Source organism: Rattus norvegicus, chromosome 5, assembly GCF_036323735.1.
Source record: "Rattus norvegicus strain BN/NHsdMcwi chromosome 5, GRCr8, whole genome shotgun sequence".
NCBI classification, from domain to species: Eukaryota; Metazoa; Chordata; class Mammalia; order Rodentia; family Muridae; genus Rattus; species Rattus norvegicus.
This window is the reverse complement of record NC_086023.1, coordinates 65,735,967-65,755,504: the sequence shown is the minus strand read 5'-3', so window position 1 is coordinate 65,755,504 and position 19,538 is coordinate 65,735,967. Positions and strand designations below refer to the sequence as shown.

The 19,538-nt window shown below is 48.0% G+C and overlaps 1 protein-coding gene across 1 annotated transcript in view; it reads left to right on the top strand.

Moving 5' to 3' along the window:
- Gabbr2 (gamma-aminobutyric acid type B receptor subunit 2) overlaps positions 1-12,432 on the top strand; it is a 340,623-nt gene extending 328,191 nt beyond the window's left edge. Inside the window, 3 exon segments of the mRNA NM_031802.2 lie at positions 1,214-1,343; positions 7,141-7,258; positions 9,765-12,432. Coding sequence (NP_113990.2) covers positions 1,214-1,343; positions 7,141-7,258; positions 9,765-9,930 — 414 coding nt within the window. The 3' untranslated portion in view covers positions 9,931-12,432.
- Positions 12,433-19,538: the final 7,106 nt, after the last annotated feature.

Below are 19,538 nucleotides of genomic sequence, written 5' to 3'. Positions count from 1 at the left end.
TGGGGTTCACAGACCCCTGCCATACAGGGAGCCAGCACACTCATTCCACGCACCGGAAATGCTTTAAGATGGGTGCATCCTGCACCAGCTTCTGTGGCAATGAAAGCATCAGCTTTTGCCGCTCCGAGCCCATTGCTAGTTCATCAGACTCTATACCAAGTGACAGCACAGCACTGGTCTAAGCCTTCCACTTCCTTCTAGCAGTGTAATCACCCACTGCTGAGAGCCCCAGTGTGGCTTTGCTTGCCCTAGAACTGAGCCTCAATCGACGTCCCATTGGACAGATCCTCGGCTCCCAGCACTGCCTCTATGTAGCACAAATAAAAATAGGAGGGCTTTTTTCATTCATGTAGAAACTTATTAGGCAGCAACTTGGCCCCGACCTCAGAAGAGTGATTCAGTTACTAAATTCCCTTTGTGTTCTGTACCCACTAGCCACCCCAACTTCCACTGTTCACCACCCATGCGTACTTCCCTGGCTTTGCTCTGATTCCTCTGTAACCTGAGTATAACTGAGCTCCCCCAGCTGACCCCAGCCGGCTGAACCTGTATGATAGGGTAGGGCTCAGAGATGTGGGGCTCTGACTGTGAGTCTCCTGGCTGCCTCTGCTGGGTAGCTATGATAGTTCTGATAGTCCTCTAGCAGTTCGTTCCCTCCTTATGTGAGGCACCAGGATAAACATCACATGCATCATCTCACTGAGCCTCCACACATCCTATGAGGAGGCTACGGTGATGTCTTTGTGCCACAAGTAGAGGATGAGACTCACAAGCCCAGTACAGAGCCGGGAAGTACAGCCTGTCTCCCCTTGGACTGAGTTGACCTCTCCACTTATCCCTGATGCTTGCCCTGCCTCCTGGTCTTGCTTGGACCTACTCAAGGCTCGAGCCTAGAGAGGTCATGTGACTGCCAACCCCTGGTCCATCTCAGCTCAGCTCCTGCTTGAATGAGTGCAACAAAGTCCTTCTCTAGATGCAGAAGCCATGACAAATAGTGATGCCTCACACCTTTAATCCCAGCACTCTGGAGGCAGAGGCAGGTGGATCTCTGAGTTTGAGGCTAGCCTGGTCTACAGAGTGAGCCCCAGGAAAGCCAGGGCTACACAGAGAAACTCTGTCTGGAAACACCAAAAAGGGTTGGGGGGCGATACAGAGGTGGAACCCCAGGGGCTGGGGCTGGGGACTTGGTCTTAGATGGAGTCTTGTCTTCCAGCTGGACAAAGACTTGGAAGAAGTCACCATGCAGCTACAAGACACACCAGAGAAGACCACATACATCAAACAGAATCACTACCAAGAGCTCAACGACATCCTCAGCTTGGGCAACTTCACAGAGAGCACAGGTGAGAAGAGGCAGGGTCCAGAGATGGGATCTGTCACTTTGTAGATGAAGCTAGGGCTCTGAGAGAACACGGGGCTGCTCTGAAGCCATGAACACGGACAGACAGAGCGGAAGCACCTAGGCCCTCATCTCCTGCCTACACCTCTGTTCAGTCTTCTCCTCCCATTCCCAGCTCTGGGTTCCAACTTCCCACCCTCAGGTGCCATGTCCCTTGTACACAGCATAGCTGGTGCCCCAGTGTTCTGATGGGGACACACTTTATTTCCCTCTTTGGGCCACAGAGGATGATTTATATTTACTTCACACGTTAAGGAGCATCTCAGCTGTATACAGGAGGAGAACAGTCAGGAAGGTGTGACACGATGATGCCCCTCTTACCAACCACATGAGAACAGGTCACTGCGACATGGGCCACTCTCTATCTCTTAGCAAAAGCCAGTGTGGGCAGGGGATGTGGAAGAGGACATTCGCCTGTGACATTGGAAGTCAGGCTGGCCCTCTTAGTAGCTTCCCAGCAAGAAATGCATCCACGTGGGCACCTAAGCTCTCACTGTAACATTATTGGTAGATGGGAAAGACTACCCCTAACTCACGGGCATGAGTTAAAGTGATTTCATCCGTTATAAAATGGTCAAACAGAGCACAATGCACAGCCACTTAAAGGTGAGATAAGGGTAATGGAATAGCTGAACAACAGAGGGTCTGCCTATCGTGTTAAAGGGGCCGGGGAGGTGATTCAATGGCTAAGAACACTAATGCTCTTGAGAAGACCGGAGATCAGTTCACAGCACCCACATTGAGCCACAGTTCCAAGGGATCTGATGCCCTCTTCTGGCCTCCTTGTGTAACTGCATACCTGTGGCGCACATAAACTCATGCACACACGTGCACACACACACAGAGACAAATGCAGATGAAAAATAGTCTCTTTTAAATGTTTTAAAAAAACATAAGTTAGATCTCTGAGTGCAAGAGGCCAGCATTATAATACACATACATACACACACAAACATACACATACACATACAGAGAGAGAGAGAGTTGTGGGGTGGCACATGCAGCCACATGTGAGTGTTTGTGAACAGTGCAGTTTTTAAAGGACTAGAGAGAACAAGCAGGCTATCCACCCTGTACAGACGGAAAGGCTCGGTACTGCAGAGCGAGGTATGCAAGCATTCCCTTGCTTTTTATTGTACACAGGCACTCTCCTGGTGTTTGGCGTTTGTCAGCACACATGCACCATTTGCTATGAGGCTGTTTTATGGGCTGTGGTTGCAGCTCACTATAGAGGACCTGCCTGTCGTGCTCCAGGTTCCGGGTCCAACCTCCAGTGTGTGGAAAAATCTATTTTTAAATCAATAAAAATGAAAATATTCCATTTCTTTTAATCTTAAACTCACTCTGTAGACCAGGCTGTTGAACTGAGAGATCTGCCTATGTCAGCCTTATAAGTGATAGGATTAAAAGCCTGCTCCACCACTGCCTGGCTGGCTGGCCTAGAACTTTCTATGTAGTCAGGAAAGGGTAACCTAGAATGCTTGACCTTCCTGCCTCTACCTGCAAGTCCTGGGACTCTAGGTATGTAGTCTTTAGAAGTTTCACACACAGAGAGACATACACATAGTGTGTGTGTGTGTGTGTGTGTGTGTGTGTGTGTGTGTGTGTGTGTGGTGTTACACAAAACGTTAATTGTAAAGAAATCTTTTTTTTTTTTTCGGAGCTAGGGACCGAACCCAGGGCCTTGTGCTTGCTAGGCAAGTGCTCTACCACTGAGCTAAATCCCCAACCCCAAGAAATCTTTAAATTTAAATAGTTAACAAAGAATTTTAAAGGATAAAAATTACTCTTGGGCTAGGCATAGTGGCACAGGCCTTTAATCCCAGCTCTCAGGAGGCAGAGGCAGGAGGATCTCTGTGAGTTTGAGGCTAGCCTGGTCTACATAGTGAGCTCCAACTGGCCAGAGCTGCTTAGTGACACCCTGTATATCCTAGTAATTCCTTTACAAAGGAAAGCACTTCAGATTAGCAGAGGGAAGTTTTTCCAGCTAACTTTCTTGAGCTAAGTGAGTAGCCATGTGGGAAGAACAGAGGTAAAGCCTCACTTTGTGCTGTACTTTGTAACATAAACGCTAATATACAGATGAACACTGATTTAAATATAAAAAGTGAAAATGAGGACGTTCTAGATGAAACCAAGTGGTAAGCTTGTAATTAGTGCCAGAAGGGGGAGGTCTTTCTCAGTTTGGGGATAACCTGATCTATGCAGTAAAATACTGATTTTTTTTAAAGCTATATATTGTTTATTTTGAGGGTTTTTGTTTTTTGGTTGGTTTTGTTTTGGTTTTGGTTTTTTTTTTTTCAAGACAGTGTTTCTCTGTGTAGCCTTGGCTGCCCTAGAACTCACTCTGTAGACCAGGCTAGCCTCAAACTCACAGAGACCTGCCTGCCTCTGCCCAAAGCTATACATTGTTGAGCAAACAGTGAGAGGCTGGAGAGCTGGCTCGGTGGGTAAGAGGATTTGTTGCTCTTACTGAGGACTTGGGTTTGATTTCCCAGCTCCATACGATGGCTCAAAACCATCCACAACTCCAGTTTTAGAGGATCCAATAGCCTCTTCTGATCTGCATGGGCACCAAGCACACATGTGATACACAGATATGCATGCAGGCAAAACACTCATACACAAAATAAAATGAATAAGCCTAATTTTAAAAGAAAGGAAAAAGGCAAGAAAGAAGCCGTACGCAAATATACCTGCTCGAAGCAGACCTTGCTCTGAGCCACTTTCCGCTGTTGGGATTCGGTCTGTGTGTAATGGATTTCATGCTGCTATAACCAAATAACGCGATCTTGGCAATCAAATGCGGCAGAAACAGGGTCTGGGAGATGGTGCAGTTGGTAAAATGCTTGAAGGAACTGAGTTTAATCTCCAGAACACACATGAAAAGCCAAGTGTCAGAGCACATGCTGCCATCCCAGCACAGGAGAGGCAGAGACAAGCTAACCCCAGGGCTCCCAGAGCAGTCGGCTAGGCCTCCTGAGCAGGTTCTATGCTGATGAAAGACTCTACCCCAAAGAATAGGAGCAAAAGGTAGAAAGTACACGGCATCTGAGGAATGACTGCTAGGTATATGACAGGGTGCCTGAGGAATGACACCCATGGTGTGAGCACACACACACATACAACACACATACGACATTCACATATACAACACACACACACATACAACGCACACACATGCACATACAACACACACATACAACACACAAAATAGCACACACAATGTAACACACACTCACACAGAAGACAGAGGAGGTCAAGAGGGAAGAGGAAGGAAGGAAGGGAGGAAGGAAGGAAGGGAGGAAGGAAGGAAGGAAGGAAAAGGAAAAAGCCAAAACATAGATGTGTTTTCTCATAGTTCTGGAGGCTGGGAGTCCAGAAGGAGGGAATTGGTAGGCTCCGTGTCTAGAGGTCCTTGCCTCTGATTCTAAGATGGGCCCTGGACCATATCATTTTCTGGAAGAGAAGAAGTCTCCTCAGAGGTGGGAGGGACAGAAAAGGCTCAAACCCTGTCCCTTGAGCCCCTTTAGAGGGACACTAAGCCCTCCCCTAAGGAGTCCGCCCTCTAAATGCGATCACCTTCTGAAGTCACCATCTCTAACACAACCATTATGTTTCTGTGTGCCTATAGCCTTAGCAACCCAGAGAAGCCTGGGGCTTGGGGAGCATTCAAGCCCAGCAATTTAAGACTAGCCTGGGCGACTTGATAATAATACTCTTTCTCAAATAAATAGACAAAAATAAAACTGTGGACTTAAAAGGACATGTTCAAACCACAGCACTGGGCTTATACGGTTGATTCTTGTTAGCTGGGCATTGGCGTAAGTTTCGTTCTGCAAGGTCACCATGGCAAACACCGATCAATGCTCTAGGGAAGGAGAAGGTGAGATTCCTGTGAGCTCCTCCCAGGTTGGCATTTTTGTCAGCCAATCAATATCTTGCTGTAAATGTTTGTTCTGTACACATCACCTTCCTGACACACACTATGTGCATGACCAGCAGTTCTCTAGCTCATGCCTGATGGAAGCTTGCCCGACATTTGCGTTTTAGGAACAGTCAGCCCTACACTTGGGGACCATTTTAAACAGCAAAGCTGACAGTAGAAAAAAGCAAGAATGTGTCAAGCATCCCTGAAGCAACTTCAAGGCTAGAACAGTGTGGAAGCTGCACAAAGAAAGGCTGGCCTCAGGCCAGCCAGGCAACTCCAAATGACCAAGGTGCATCTAGAGTGTTGATGGCAGGGTGGCATGTCCATTTGAGAAAGTAAACGAGTTTGCAAAGGCAGAAGCCATGAATAATGGGGATCACCTTGATGGATGCAGAACTGCATACCTATACTGTCTTCCAGGGCAGCAAAAAACAAACAAAAGAATGGTTATGCAGCCCTGCCAAGACGACCCCAATCTCTTGGGTGGGATACAGACTCCACATATGTCTCCAGATGTTTTGGAAGCCCGAGAAGGGATTTATTTAGCTGTGGTGTGTGGCCCTGCATTCTTTTGAGTGGAGTCCACAGAGCTTGGGTAAATAGTTCAGTGTTGCTGGACGGACTCAGATGAACAGCAACATCTCAGTATTACATGTGGCTGGGCCGAGCATCCGGTGCATGTCCTCATTCGTGCCTTGATTTCCTCCTTCGGGCACTTCCCAGAAGCAGAAATTCTGGCCAGAGTTTTATATATGTATCCCATCTCTTTAGAAGGCTGAGGCAGGGGGCTTACAAGCTGAAGACCAGCTATGGCAACATAGGAAGACACTGTCTTGGGATAATAAAATAACACTAAGCAGGCCTTCGGGGAGCTGGAAGATGGCTCAGCAGTTAGGAACCCTTACTACTCTTGCAGAGGACCTGAGTTTGAGTCCCAGAACCTACAGGAGATTCACAGCCTCCTGTAACTCCAGTTCCAAGGGACTTGGTGCCCTCCCCTGGTCTCCTTGGGCACCTACATGCACATGACAAACACACAGGTACAAACGTAAGACAAAATAAATAATCTTTAAAAAAAAAAAAAGACTAGGGCTGTAGCTCAGTGCTGGATGCTTACCTAGCATACACAAGACGCTGAGTTCAATCCTTAATGTTGTTGGGTGAGGGACACGTGCCTTTTATACTGGTTGGCAAACACTAACCGGGCTTCTCAGTAAAGATGCATGCGACAATTTTGCTACCCCCACCAGTAGTTTCTTCCTATTCATTTTAATTTTTGTGAATTTTATCCATAACATACCATAGATAACTTTCCCCTTTCTCACTGGACACCCACGCCCAGAGAGGACTTTAGTGTTAGATTTCCTCAGGCTAAGTACATGGCCCACATTGGGCCACTTGATTTTCACCTACCGTTTTGTTTTGGTTTTTTTCTTTCTTAAATAGAAAGAAGAGAGAATGCACTGCTTTTGTTGTATATAAACTGTAACCTTGTGAGACTCATATCCTTATTGATAATTGAAGTCTTTTAGTGTCAGACAGATGCTGGGGATACAGCAGCGTCCAAACCAGAGAGAGATTCCCTCCATCCAGCTGCACACTTCCCAGCCCATGGCTGTTGTCCATGGGTGACAGCTCCTCTTCGTGGGTCCAGACAGGCTGAGGGGCAGACTCTGAGTCAGAGAATGAAGAAGGACCGTGGACTCTGTTACTCCGTGGACAGCATCCTCAAGGTCTCATGATTGATGTTTTTAAAAAAAAAAAAAAAACAAACCCAACCTAACAGAAGTTGTGATGTTGTCTTCAACAGATGGAGGAAAGGCCATTCTAAAAAATCACCTCGATCAAAACCCCCAGCTCCAGTGGAACACGACAGAGCCCTCAAGAACATGCAAAGACCCCATAGAAGACATCAACTCCCCGGAGCAGTAAGTACCTTCCCCAGAGGACCCGTGCCCAAGAGCACACTGCCCCCGCACAGCTCTCTCCAACACGCACAGCAGTTTCACACCGATTATTTCATCCGAGCTCTGCATGACCCAGCGAAGCAGCCATATCACGAGGCTCCGTTGACAGGCGAGAAAACTAACATCCAAAAAGGGGAGAGGACCCAAACAAGCTCACCCAGTACCTGAATGCAGGAAGTAGGATTTGAACTTGGTACTGTCCAAACATTAAATCCACCATAAAATGTTCTCCATCCGAGCACACTGCTTTTGGTGTGTGCAAACTGTAACCTGGTGAAACTCAGATGCTTAGGGACAGTTAAAATCTCTTAGCTTCAGACAGACGCTGGGGACACAGTAGTGTCCAAAACAGAGATACCTTCCCTCTCTCCTGCCCATACCTTGTAGAACCTTCCTTCTATTTGACAGGATAACTACTTAATTAAAAAGGCAAGGCATAGAGTGTTCGTATTCGGTGCTTAGAGCTAAATGAAATGGGGAAGGGGCTGTTAATTTAAAAAAAGACACGTCAGAGAAGAAATCAAAGACCTGTGTGTCTCAACTCTGTTCCCAACAGCGACTTTTGCTCATTCCAGTTTATTGGAAGCAGTGGGTACATACATAAACTCTGACATGGCATCTGGGAAGTGACAAGCAAACGAGAACCAGCAAAGTCACCCAGTCTGTAAATGTTATCAACCCAGCAGATGCCAACACTGGACAGCTTGGTTTCCCTATATTCCAAAAGGAAACTGGGACATATAAATTAGGTAATAGAAAATAGACGTATTTATAATGTGGCCAAAATGAAGTAAGAGAAAAAGATCTTGCTTCCTCTCCAGTGTGTCGTCTGAGGAGTTTTGGAAAACCCTAAGGCTAAGGCTGTGGAGAGAGTTTAGCCATCAGGGAAAGTGACTGGGTCCCAGGCTCCCTCCACTGTCTCTGTTCTCAGCAAGGAGAACCATAGGTGCTTTCCTTCCGATGAATTTAGAATGTTAGACTGTCCCTGGTACCTACCAGGCTGATTCTGGAATCAGCATGGAATCACAACCACGAAATGCCTAGCACTCTCTTTTGTGAACGTCAATGTATCTGGGAATTCTTTCTGAGCCACAGGTCCTTTCAGGGCAGGGCTACACTGCATAAGCACCCACACATCTCAGAAACCATCAAGCCCTGAGTAAACCCTGGGGTGCACCCTGTTGGATTAAGTGCATCCACCACAGAGCCTCTTGGCTCCACAGAAGCAAGGGCCCAGCCTCCCTGGCTCTGCTTAGCTGGTCTTTCCCTAAATATTTTGCAGAAGGGGCCGTGCCTTTCTTTGCCTTAGGTGGGGTAGCGATGCTTTGCTCTCTGTTTCCTGTAATTTTTTTTTCTTTGTGAGAATCTCCATTTGATTTGGTTTGGTTTGCAACGGAGAACCTGGATACTAGAATGTAGCCTCAGAGACACTACAATGCAAAGTCCAGCAAAAATGACACAGAGCGAGAAGCCACCCCCTTGGCACATTCCCTATAAACTTACTAAATGTTAAAGTGACTCACTGACTTGATGATCATTAAGTCTTTAAGGATGTGACCAGGAGAAGAGGGCCAGAGGATAGCTACCTTTTCCCTTATTGCACCATCGGTAGCATCCAAGTACCTCCTCCCACTGCCAGCTCAGTCCTGTCCCCTGCTCAGCTTCCTCTGACGTCTCTCCTAGAGCTCTGGGGACTCTGAGGAGGAAGGGGCTCACTCCCAGAGAAAGTACCACCAAGAGGATGATACTTAAACTTGGTCATGAGCTCCAGAGGAAGAAGATTCCAAATGGGAAATACAAACGCAAATATATGGAAGAACACCCCAAGTGGGTTGTCATGGAAATGAGCCACCAGAGGGCAGGATTTGGGGAGAAAAGACAGACGGATTCACCCAGAGCATTTGGAAAGCTCTTAATAAGGGCCCCGAAGGTCACAGCCACATCAGGACGTGAAAGGGCAAGGAGAACCCTGCTGGGAAAGGTCGGCTGCTGGCTTCAGCAGTGGCAGAAGGCAGGGAGGAGGGAACAGGCAGCTGTGGGGTCGGGGGTTGAAAGCCCCAGAGCACAGAGGCTTGTGTAACCTGAGATGAGTGGTGAGGCATTGGTGGGTCCTTCTAATTTTGCCGGGATATTTACAGTAGTCAGTGAGCCTCGGTGGGGCGGGCGGAGGCGGGATGGCAGGGTGGCGGGGCGGGGCGGAGGGCGGGGGCGGGGGCTGGGGATAGGGAGATGGCAAGACTCCATCTTGCTCCTACTACTCTTCCTGGCTATTTCCAATAGTAGGTACCCGTGAGCCTCTTACAAATGCCTGCCCCATGTCTGAAGGCTTAAACGATTAAACCCACAGATCGTGGATTTAAAGAGACACAGACTCCTACTACCTTCAGAATTTTTTTTAGCCAAAATAGGAGCAAGAAACTCTCGGCAGAACCGCCAGCCCCACTAACTCTTCCTGTCTCCCCTGCAGCATCCAGCGCCGGCTGTCGCTCCAGCTCCCCATCCTTCACCACGCCTACCTCCCATCCATCGGAGGCGTGGATGCCAGCTGCGTCAGCCCCTGTGTCAGCCCTACCGCCAGCCCTCGCCACAGACACGTACCACCCTCCTTCCGAGTCATGGTCTCGGGCCTGTAGGGGTGGGAGGCCTGGGGCCGGGGCCTCCCCGGGACAGCACCATGCTGGGCCAAGGCGCCTGCCACAGGCACACTGACGGTGGCGAGAAGCTGGGCACCATGCTGCCTCTCCAGACTGCTGGAATGGCGCTCAGGCAGAGCGGGACTCGGCACCGACCTCGAGCCTTATCTGTGAAGGTCTTACTCTCACAGAGGAGAGGAATGACAATGACTTCTCCTTCTTGGCGTCTGCAAACAAAGAGGAGTTGGGATGTCTGAAACTTGCAAAAACAAATCAAACTCTAGACAAAGGAGAGAGGCCTCGGACTCCTGCTGTCCTCGCCAAGTGGCCAGAGCAAGGGCTCTGCAGAAATGGCCCTCGGCACTCTGCACACACGTCATCGGTGGTGCCCGCCCCCACACACCAGCCCTTCTCCACTCTGGGGGAGAAGGTGAGCAGGGCCACCAGGTCCCCAGCAGCTGGCCCAGTCCACTTCAGACTTCCTGGAACAAGGGAGTCAGCAGGAAGGGTAGCCGGGCTCTGCCCTGGGGCTGGGGGAACCAGAGCAAGCAGCTGCGCATGCTCCCAGGGGACATCCATCAGAAGAGAGATGTTTGTTACTCTCTGATAAATGCCACACATTAACACAATAACACCCGTTCCGGGGACTGTGGGGATTCAGGGCACCGCACTGCAGACATGCTCTGCAGGATGCAACAGACAGTCTGTCATGCACCTACCGTGTCGGCCATGTTCTTGTGTTCAAATTTAGGGTTCCCGGTAATAAGGGGAACCATCTGAGCTAATCATGGAATGTCTGCTCCCAGAAAACACGATAAAGAAAGATTGTGCACTTTAACCTCTCCCATGGGGGCCCAAGGGCTGCTGGGATTCCCCCTCTCCCAACACACTGACTTTGTTTTTGACCAAAGTGAATCAGGGGCATTCTGCTAAAAGTCATCTCTGTGTTCCTGAGCTAGAGCTGCTGGCCCAGGGCCCCCTGGCTTCCAGAAGGTAGCCCTCCAGTGCCCCTCCAGCCCTAACCCGTGAGTGCCCACCTAGGGTGTCACTGAGGCGGTCAGTCAGCAGGCTGGTTCCCATCCATCACGACATACTTTCCTTGTAATTGAACCCCAAAGAGCACTGGCCTGGGAGTCAGACCTGGATTTGAGTCCTCAGTCCCTTCAGACTCTCTCCGTGACCTTGGGCAAGTCACCAGTGTCTCTCTGAGCCTCGGTTTCCCCTCTGTAACAGACTGGGGTTGAAATAACACCCATCCTGCCTACCTCACAGGGTCACTCTGAGGATGGACACTTGATCTCATTCATCCAGGAGAGCTTTGCACTGGGAAGCAGCTCTGACCTGTGAGGTATTAGTACGACCATGACCTTCAGCCCTCCCACCAGCTGGGGAGGGTGCGGTGCGGCCCAGAGAAACTTCCTGCAAGGCCCTCTACCTAGGGACAGGAACAGCCCAGTCAGAGGCAGGCTCAGGACTCTTCTGACATTCCTTAATAGGTTCATTCTTTGCTAAAGGCCAGAATGGCACCGTCCAGGGGCGTCTGCACAAACGAGTGGTTTGCTCACTCCCTAAAGAATCCTAAAGGCAGCTTCAACAGGCAGGCAATAATCTCTTCCCAGACCACTGCAGTCAGGAACACACTGCTGTCAACCACCAGGCTGTGACGAAAGGGCCCACGGGAATCACCATCGCCAACATTTCAAAACACCCTAGTTCACGTAGCATAGCTCTTCCTCCCCATCCCTCAAAGAGAGGTTACAGAGGTTCTGTAGCTTTTAAGGGGGGAAAAAATGTCAACACATCACAGGTCAAGTTGATGTCCTTCTCTGTTTAGGCACCAAAACTCCGTGTTGTCACTCACTGTGTGTGTTAACCAGTATTTCCTTGCTTTTTCGACTTCACCAAAACCAAATTTCATTTAAAAGACCGCATTAGTTTTTTTCAAAGGGAAAGAGATAATTAACTGTACATAATGTATACAGACAAAACAAAACCTGTAGAAATATTACTCCAGCATAGCAGGAAAAAAAAAAACAAAAAACAAAAAACAAAAGTATTGGATTGTCGGAGGTGAGCGTGCGTCTGTAATCCCTTGTGACTCCGAACTGTGCTCCGTCTTCTAGGTTAACCCACAAGATACATCTCTGTCTACTGATCCTGTAGGTTCACCCATTTTTTTTTAATTTCTCTGCAATTAACAAGCCCCACAAAGTGATTCTGGCTATCTACTGGTTCTGTTCTTTTATATGCAGCAAACACACGGTCCATTTCCTAGAGGCTTCCGCCCAAGGGCATCTTCCAGTGACGCTAGTGCGCGCACACACACACACACATACACACACACACACACACACACACACACACACACACACACACACACGACTGCTTTCAATTAGACCGGAACTGGCAGAATCAAATGTAAATGAGGAGTTTCTCTCGCCCCACTGCATGGTATCGATTTTTAATAAATTGTTGCAAATTTGTTTTTATGAATAAAAGGGGAAAATATCCTGTTGGGTTTTTTTTTTCATACATACTCTTCCCAAAATGGGGAGTCCTGAAGTCTGAAACTTAGGAGACACTGAGGTAGCTGCCACTTACTGTCCTTTCCTCCTCCTCTGGGCTGAAGACTCTGCCCTCTCTATACACACATCCTCGAAACGGTCTCCTCCGACCCACATCATAGGCGCCTAAGGATGGGAGTTCTCTCTGCTCCCTGCAGGTTCTCCTGATAGTTATTTATTTATTTATTTATTTATTTATTTATTTATTTATTTTATATGAGTTCTATAGCAGGTTCTCCTGATAGTTATTTATTTATTTATTTATTTATTTTATATGAGTTCTATAGCAGGTTCTCCTGATAGTTATTTATTTATTTATTTATTTATTTATTTATTTATTTATTTATTTTATTTGAGTTCTATAGCTGTCTTCAGACACACCAGAAGAGGGCATCGGATCCCATTACAGATGGTTGTGAGCCACCATGTAGTTGCTGGGAGTTGAACTCAGGACCTCTGGAAGAGCAGTCGGTGCTCTTAACCACTGAGCCATCTCTCCAGCCCCGTCTCCTGATAGTTATAGACCTGAGATTAGAAACTCGGAGATATTGAATGAGTGACTCAAATGGGGAGTGGGAGGGGAGGGAATGGGGGCTTATGGACAGGAAACCTGGAAGGGGAATAACATTTGAAATGTAAGTAAAGAAATATATCTAATAAAAAAAAAGTTGGGGCTGGGGATTTAGCTCAGTAGTAGAGCGCTTGCCTAGGAAGCGCAAGGCCCTGGGTTCGGTCCCCAGCTCCGAAAAAAAGAACCAAAAAAAAAAAAAAAAAAAAAAAAGTTACACAGCCCAAGAAGGAAGGAAGTAGAAATCTGGGCCGAGTGGTGAGTTTGTGATGGAAACCCACAGGATCACACACAGATAGGAATCTAAGGCCACCTGACAATCAACAAATCAAGACAGCACCGGTGCCCAGCAGGCGCGCTGACCGGGCTGCCAGTTCCCTCCCAAACCCTGGTTCTCCTTTGCCTCTTTTGCTGCCTAATTCATTATCTTCGTATCTAAGCATGAGACTAGCTGTGGATCTGTCAGTATGGAATTAAAATGTTAAGCCTGTGATTTAAGTTAGTAAAAAATTCATGACAATGGTAGCAGGGTTCTAAGCTAAGCATGGGACATTTCTGAAGAACTGTGTAGTTACAAGTCCTGAAAGCCAGCTTTCTATCTATGATGTCCAAAGAGATCATGCCATGGAAAAAAGGGGGGAGCTCTGGCTAGTCTTTGGGGGGAGGGGGTCCTTGGCTTGAGTTCGGTGGCAGTCCTGGCTGGGAGCACAGAGAGGCCTTCTATGGGAGATTAGAAGGCGGCTCTGTAGACGAGGGCCTTCTCTATGGCTCCCCATGGCAGATCCCAATGAAAAGAGGCAGTCCATGGTTTTAAGGCATTTATTGTCGTGGTGGAAGGTGGATGAGTAAAACTGTACCCCACTTCTCAGGGTGGGCCTGAGATTAAATACCTTTTGCAGGAAGGAGTGTCTGGGAAGGGAAGCTTATTGGCTAAGCCTCCAGGCCTTTAGGTACCTCATTATAATGGAGATCTGTCTTGAGCCTAGGTGACCAGAGAGGTTCCGTCTCTACATGTGGAGGGGCTGGGGGCATTGCCCATACGTGATTGATGGCCACAAATCTATGGGGACTGTGGCTAGTGACAGGGGCCTGGTACCCTGGAACAAGTGAAATGCCTACAGTCCCTTCAGGGTTTCCAGGGCTTCTAGCCTTAGCTCAACCGGGCACCAGGCTGCCTTTCACAGTCCCACACCTAGCTATGGACACTTTATCAAAGAAGTCTGGGGGCTGGAGAGATGGCTCAGTAGGTAAGAACACTTGCTGCTCAAGCATGAGGACCCAAGTTCAAATCTCTGGCACCCATGGGAAAACTGACTACCTCTTTGAAGACCTATAATCCCAGGGCTGTGGAAAGTGGAAGCAGGAGGCTTGCTGGGGCTTAGCCTAGCTCTATGTTCATGGAAAGACCCTGTCCCAAGAGGAATAAGTGACAGAGAGGGTATGCACTGGTCTCTTCTGGCATCCACGGGCACAAGCGTGTGCATCCACACACACAGACACACCACATACACATTCACAGATACAATCAAGAAAGGGAAAGAAAAGAAAAAGTAAGCATCCATAGCATGGGAGGGAGTCTACTATTGTTATTCTGCTGGATGACACATTGTCAAACTGCCTTCCAAATATCTATTCTTATAGCCACAGACCAGTGCTGCCTCAGTCTTGGCCAGAGAGGCTTCTCTCTGCAGTGCTCGGCAGTTAATGTGGAGACACATCACTGGCCCAACGTGCTGAGAATTACCATCTATTGAGTACGGCAATAAATGTCCCCTCACACGTGAAAGCACGCACACTCGCACACACACACACACACACACCACTGCATCTTCCAGACATGGCTGCTGTGGCTACCTGCTTGAGGTCAAATCAACAGCAGCACTGATTGGATTCAGTAAGTTATTAACAAAGAAGGAGAGGCCGTCAGAGCAAGGGATGGGCTGGGAGTTCCTGGTGTGAGTGCAAAAGGGGTATGGGGGGCACACGTGATCAAGATGCCGTGCTAGCTGGGCATAGTGATACGTACTTTTAATCACAGCACATGGCAGGCACAGGCAGGTCTATCTCTAAGAGTTCTAGGCCATACATGTATATATTATGTGCATGAGATTGTCAAAAATGGAATAAAAGATGTTCTGCTTAAAAGAAGGTGAGCTGAAAAGAGGGTCTTTTAGCTCACAGGTTCATAGAGGGCCAAGTCTAAGACCAGACTGTCTACCTGGTTTGCTTCTAATGAGGATTCTTCTGGTTGTCACAACACAGTGGAGAAGTGAAAAGGGAGAAGGGGCTAAGTACCAGCTCACCAACTCATTCCCGTGAGAATTCCCTCACTCCTCCAGACCAGCAGGAATCCCTTCCAAGAGCGATGCCCCATGGCTTAACCACCTTCCACCATCCCCGTCTGTTAGAGGTCCCACTCAGCTGCCACCCGGGGAACTGGCCTTCTAGAACAGGAGCCCGTGGATAGACAGCTATTACGAGCATCAGAAGACCTGCAATGCCCCAGAGCCAGGATTCTTGAAGAGCCTGAGTGCAAAAATAAAAAGACTAGTGAGCCAGGCCAGTGACACTGTGGTGACCTGGATTTGAACTCCGCACTCAAAGCTTCAGGAGTCAGGTTACTAGCAACCAGCCAAAGGCTCAGCTGGGGCTTAGGAGCCGTTCGCCTGGCTACCTTTGCTCTCTACTGTCCTGGCCGCCCACCCAACTGCTCTCTTGTTCCCCATACCTGCATAACCAGATAGTTGCGGAATATTCAGGAAATTCGAGATTTTGTGCATGAAAGGGACATTCGATTCTCCTCTGCTAGAACTCAGATGGGAAAACCTGGAGCAGGGTCCTCAGACTTGAAAAATGTACAGGAAGATTTTCTTTTCCTATGAATGCTTGTTTTGTCTGCATGCATGTCTCTGCATCATGTGTGTGCAGCGCCTGGGGGATCAGAAGAAGTCATCAGACTCCCCATGTGAGTTTACACGTGGACACCTTTTAAAGCACACCACTGGCTTGAATCTTTTTGCGTTTGTCTGTTTGAGACAGGGTCTCACATAACCTTGAATTCAGGATGTAGCCAAGGGTGACCTTGAACTTCTGATTTTTCTGCATCTACGTCTTAAGCAGTAAGTTAGAGGAATGCACTATCAGGCAAAGCTTCTGGGGTGCTGGGACTCAGGCTTCATGCGTGCCCTCTGATTGCTGAGCTGCACAGCCTAGCCCCAACTTAGATCATTCTTATAAAGTTACCTACACGAGATCAAGCTGGATACAAACTCCTGCAGAGAGCCTTCCTGGGGAAGCCAGCCACTGTGCAGATGAACGAACAAAATGACAAATCTAGTCTAAAATACACACACACACACACACCACACACCACACACCACACACACTCACACACACCACACACACACTCACAACACACAACACACACACTCACACACACCACACACACACTCACAACACACACCACACACACTCACACACTCACACACACCACACACACACACACCACACACACCACACACACACTCACACACACCACACAGAGAGAGAGAGAGAGAGAGAGAGAGAGAGAGAGAGAGAGAGAGAGAGAGAAAGCTGTAACATAAGGCCATCCCACAGGCCCCACACCTTTTATACACAGCCATTTCTTCTCCTGCTTTTCTGCTATGCACTGGAATAGCTAGATTGTCCCTTGCCAGAGGCCAAACAGATCTCAGACTTTCAGCCTCCAAAGCTTCGAGCTAAATAAACCTCTTCACAGAGTCCAGCCTCTGGTGTTTTGTTACAGCAATAGAAACTGTGTAAAATCTCTCCAAAGGGAAAAAGGTGGACACACTATTACAAATTCCATAAAGACACTGTTTTGGCCTTTGACTTAGTAAACAGTCCCCACGCTGAAATGGGGAGCCTGTGAAGAAGGGGTCACACATGCAGACTGGGGGAATGGGGGAGCTTTGCTCCAGGAAGTAAGAGGTTGATGTGAGCAAGCCCAAACAGCCTGCTGCAGAGACTGCAGACAGCCAACACAGATGCTAAACAGCCAGTTAGGAACCTTGGCTTGGGAGACAGGAGAGCCAGACCCTCATCCCACAGTCGACAACCTGTAAAACTGAGGCCTTTAATTACTGGTCAGAAGACTGGGACCTGAGTCCCGTCTCTGGCCCTGGAAGGAGAGATGATATTTCTGGTTAACCAAAAGGTCAGTATTGGGGTCTCTCTAACCCTGGCTCTGGAGCCTTACATCTTACGGATTCCTTGCCATGCAGGAGCCCTGGGTGAGGGACAATGGCATGCCATTGCACTTTCTTGACGGGCTGTCCATCCCTGGCCTGGACAAAGTCTCTCAGGAAAGGCTCTTATTGTAGAGGGTTTAGAAAATTGTCTAAAACCTGCCAAGAATGCAGAGCAAGGAAAGCAATGGTCTCCTTGGCCACTCTCCCTTCAAAGCACTTTTTTCTTGTTGTTGTTTGTTTTGGTTTTGTTTAAAGATTTGCTGTGTATACAGTGTTCTGCCTGCATTATGCCTTTACGCCAGAAGAGGGCACCAGATCTCACCATAGTTGGTTATGAGCCCAGTGTTTGCTAGAAATTGATTAACTCAGAACCTCTGGAAGAGCAGCTGGCTCTTAACTTCTGAGCTATCTCTCTAGCCCTTCAAAGCACTTTTTACTCCATAACAAACTCTGCCTATCTTCTACACTCTGTGTCTCTGCTGAATTCTTTTCATGGATAACATGGGGAGTGGTGACTTTTCTAGCACGTGTGAGGTGTGTGTTAATACCCTCATCCGAGCAGCCATTTCCAGTTGGCGTTCTGCCTGCGCTGATCTCCTCACACCAGCCTGCTGAACCGAGAGACAGCTGCCTTCTTGTAAGCAGTGACTTTTGCTGGTCTATGGCTCTCAGTCTTCACCCGAAAACAACCGTGGGGAGCTGTGTGCAAGCCCGCCCACCCGCCTGCCCACCCGCCCTCGCTCCCTGCACTCTAGCATCATACACGCCTTGTAGCTTTGTGGTGTGAGTGAACAACACAGAAGGCTGTCAGCACGTGGCCCTGGAGACAGGCTCCCAGAAGACAGAACCCAAGAGGTGACTCTTGGGATGTGAGCTGACAGAAGGTCATGAAGCTACAATTTAGCTCTAGTTCCTGGTTGGCGAGGGGATTTTTTTCACATCAAGGCACCATGTTCCTTGTCACATCGGTTGACTTCTAAGACAGTTCAACGCTCTCTAGTCTGGGATACAAACAAGAGAGTTTGAACACTGGTCAAAGGCAGATTTGAGGTTTTCTTCTACCCCAGAAGCAAAGGTTTCCCATCCTCTCTCAGTAAATGGCCTTACTGCAGTTCTTGCCAAGTAGACCAAGAACATAGAGCACACAAGTCTAGAGTTTTCATTGTTTTGTGAAATGAAATGAAGTCTGAGAATTAACAATGGATTCCACATTTTCTCACTCTTGAAAATACAAAATAAGGGGCTGCAGACTGTGGCTCCGAGACACAACACTTTCCAGGCATATGTAAGGCCCCGGGCTCAATTCTCAGTACCAGAGAGAGAGAGAGAGACCTTAAAAACATAAACTGGGAATGGTGGTGCACACCTGTAATCTCACCATTTGGGAGACAGAAGCAAGGAGGATCAGAAGTTCAAGGTCATACAGCACATTTGAGGCTAGTCTGGGATACAGGAAGCACCGCCTCAAAACAAAAACAAAAAACTATAGGACCAGCAAGATTACTGTGCAGCAAATGAGAATGTGGGCGTGTGCGCACACACACACACACACACACACACACACACCTACACACACACTCATACACACACACACACTCACGGACACTTGAGCACCAAATAAATGATAAATAACTGTTTAAAAATCTATGTGTGTATATAATACGAAATAATATTGAGATTTTTTTTGCAGAATGTATTTCACATTCCTCAACACAAAATATAAAATGGAAGTGTGCTCATGTGTGCAAAATCAGGTAGCTTCTTTCAAGATTCTGTGGCTAAATGCTGTGGCTGACACGTGGAACAGTTTGCATTATGTTCAATGAAGTGAGGTTGGGCTGACGGAGCTGCCATTTGTAATCTACGGTCCTGCCAGGTACCACAGGGAGCCCGCCCTGTCCTCGGGGGTCCTATCATGTCATGAACACACAAGTAAAGAGAATGGTGACTCTCTGTCCTCCGTTTCCAGTGGCCATTGATTACCTCCTCAATATTTACAGAACACCTGCCAACAATATCTATTTGCAGAGGACTATGCTTATGAAGATAATTCTCTAAGAGGGAGGGGAAAGGTCAGAAAGAGGGACCAGTGAGATGCTCAGCAGGTAAGAGCGTTTACTGATAAACCTGGTGGCCTAGCTCAATCCTTGTGACCCACATGGTAGAAAGGAGAGAAATTACTTCTGCCAGTTGCCCTCTCTGATCCCATGTATTCTCCCCCTTACACACACTATACACACACAC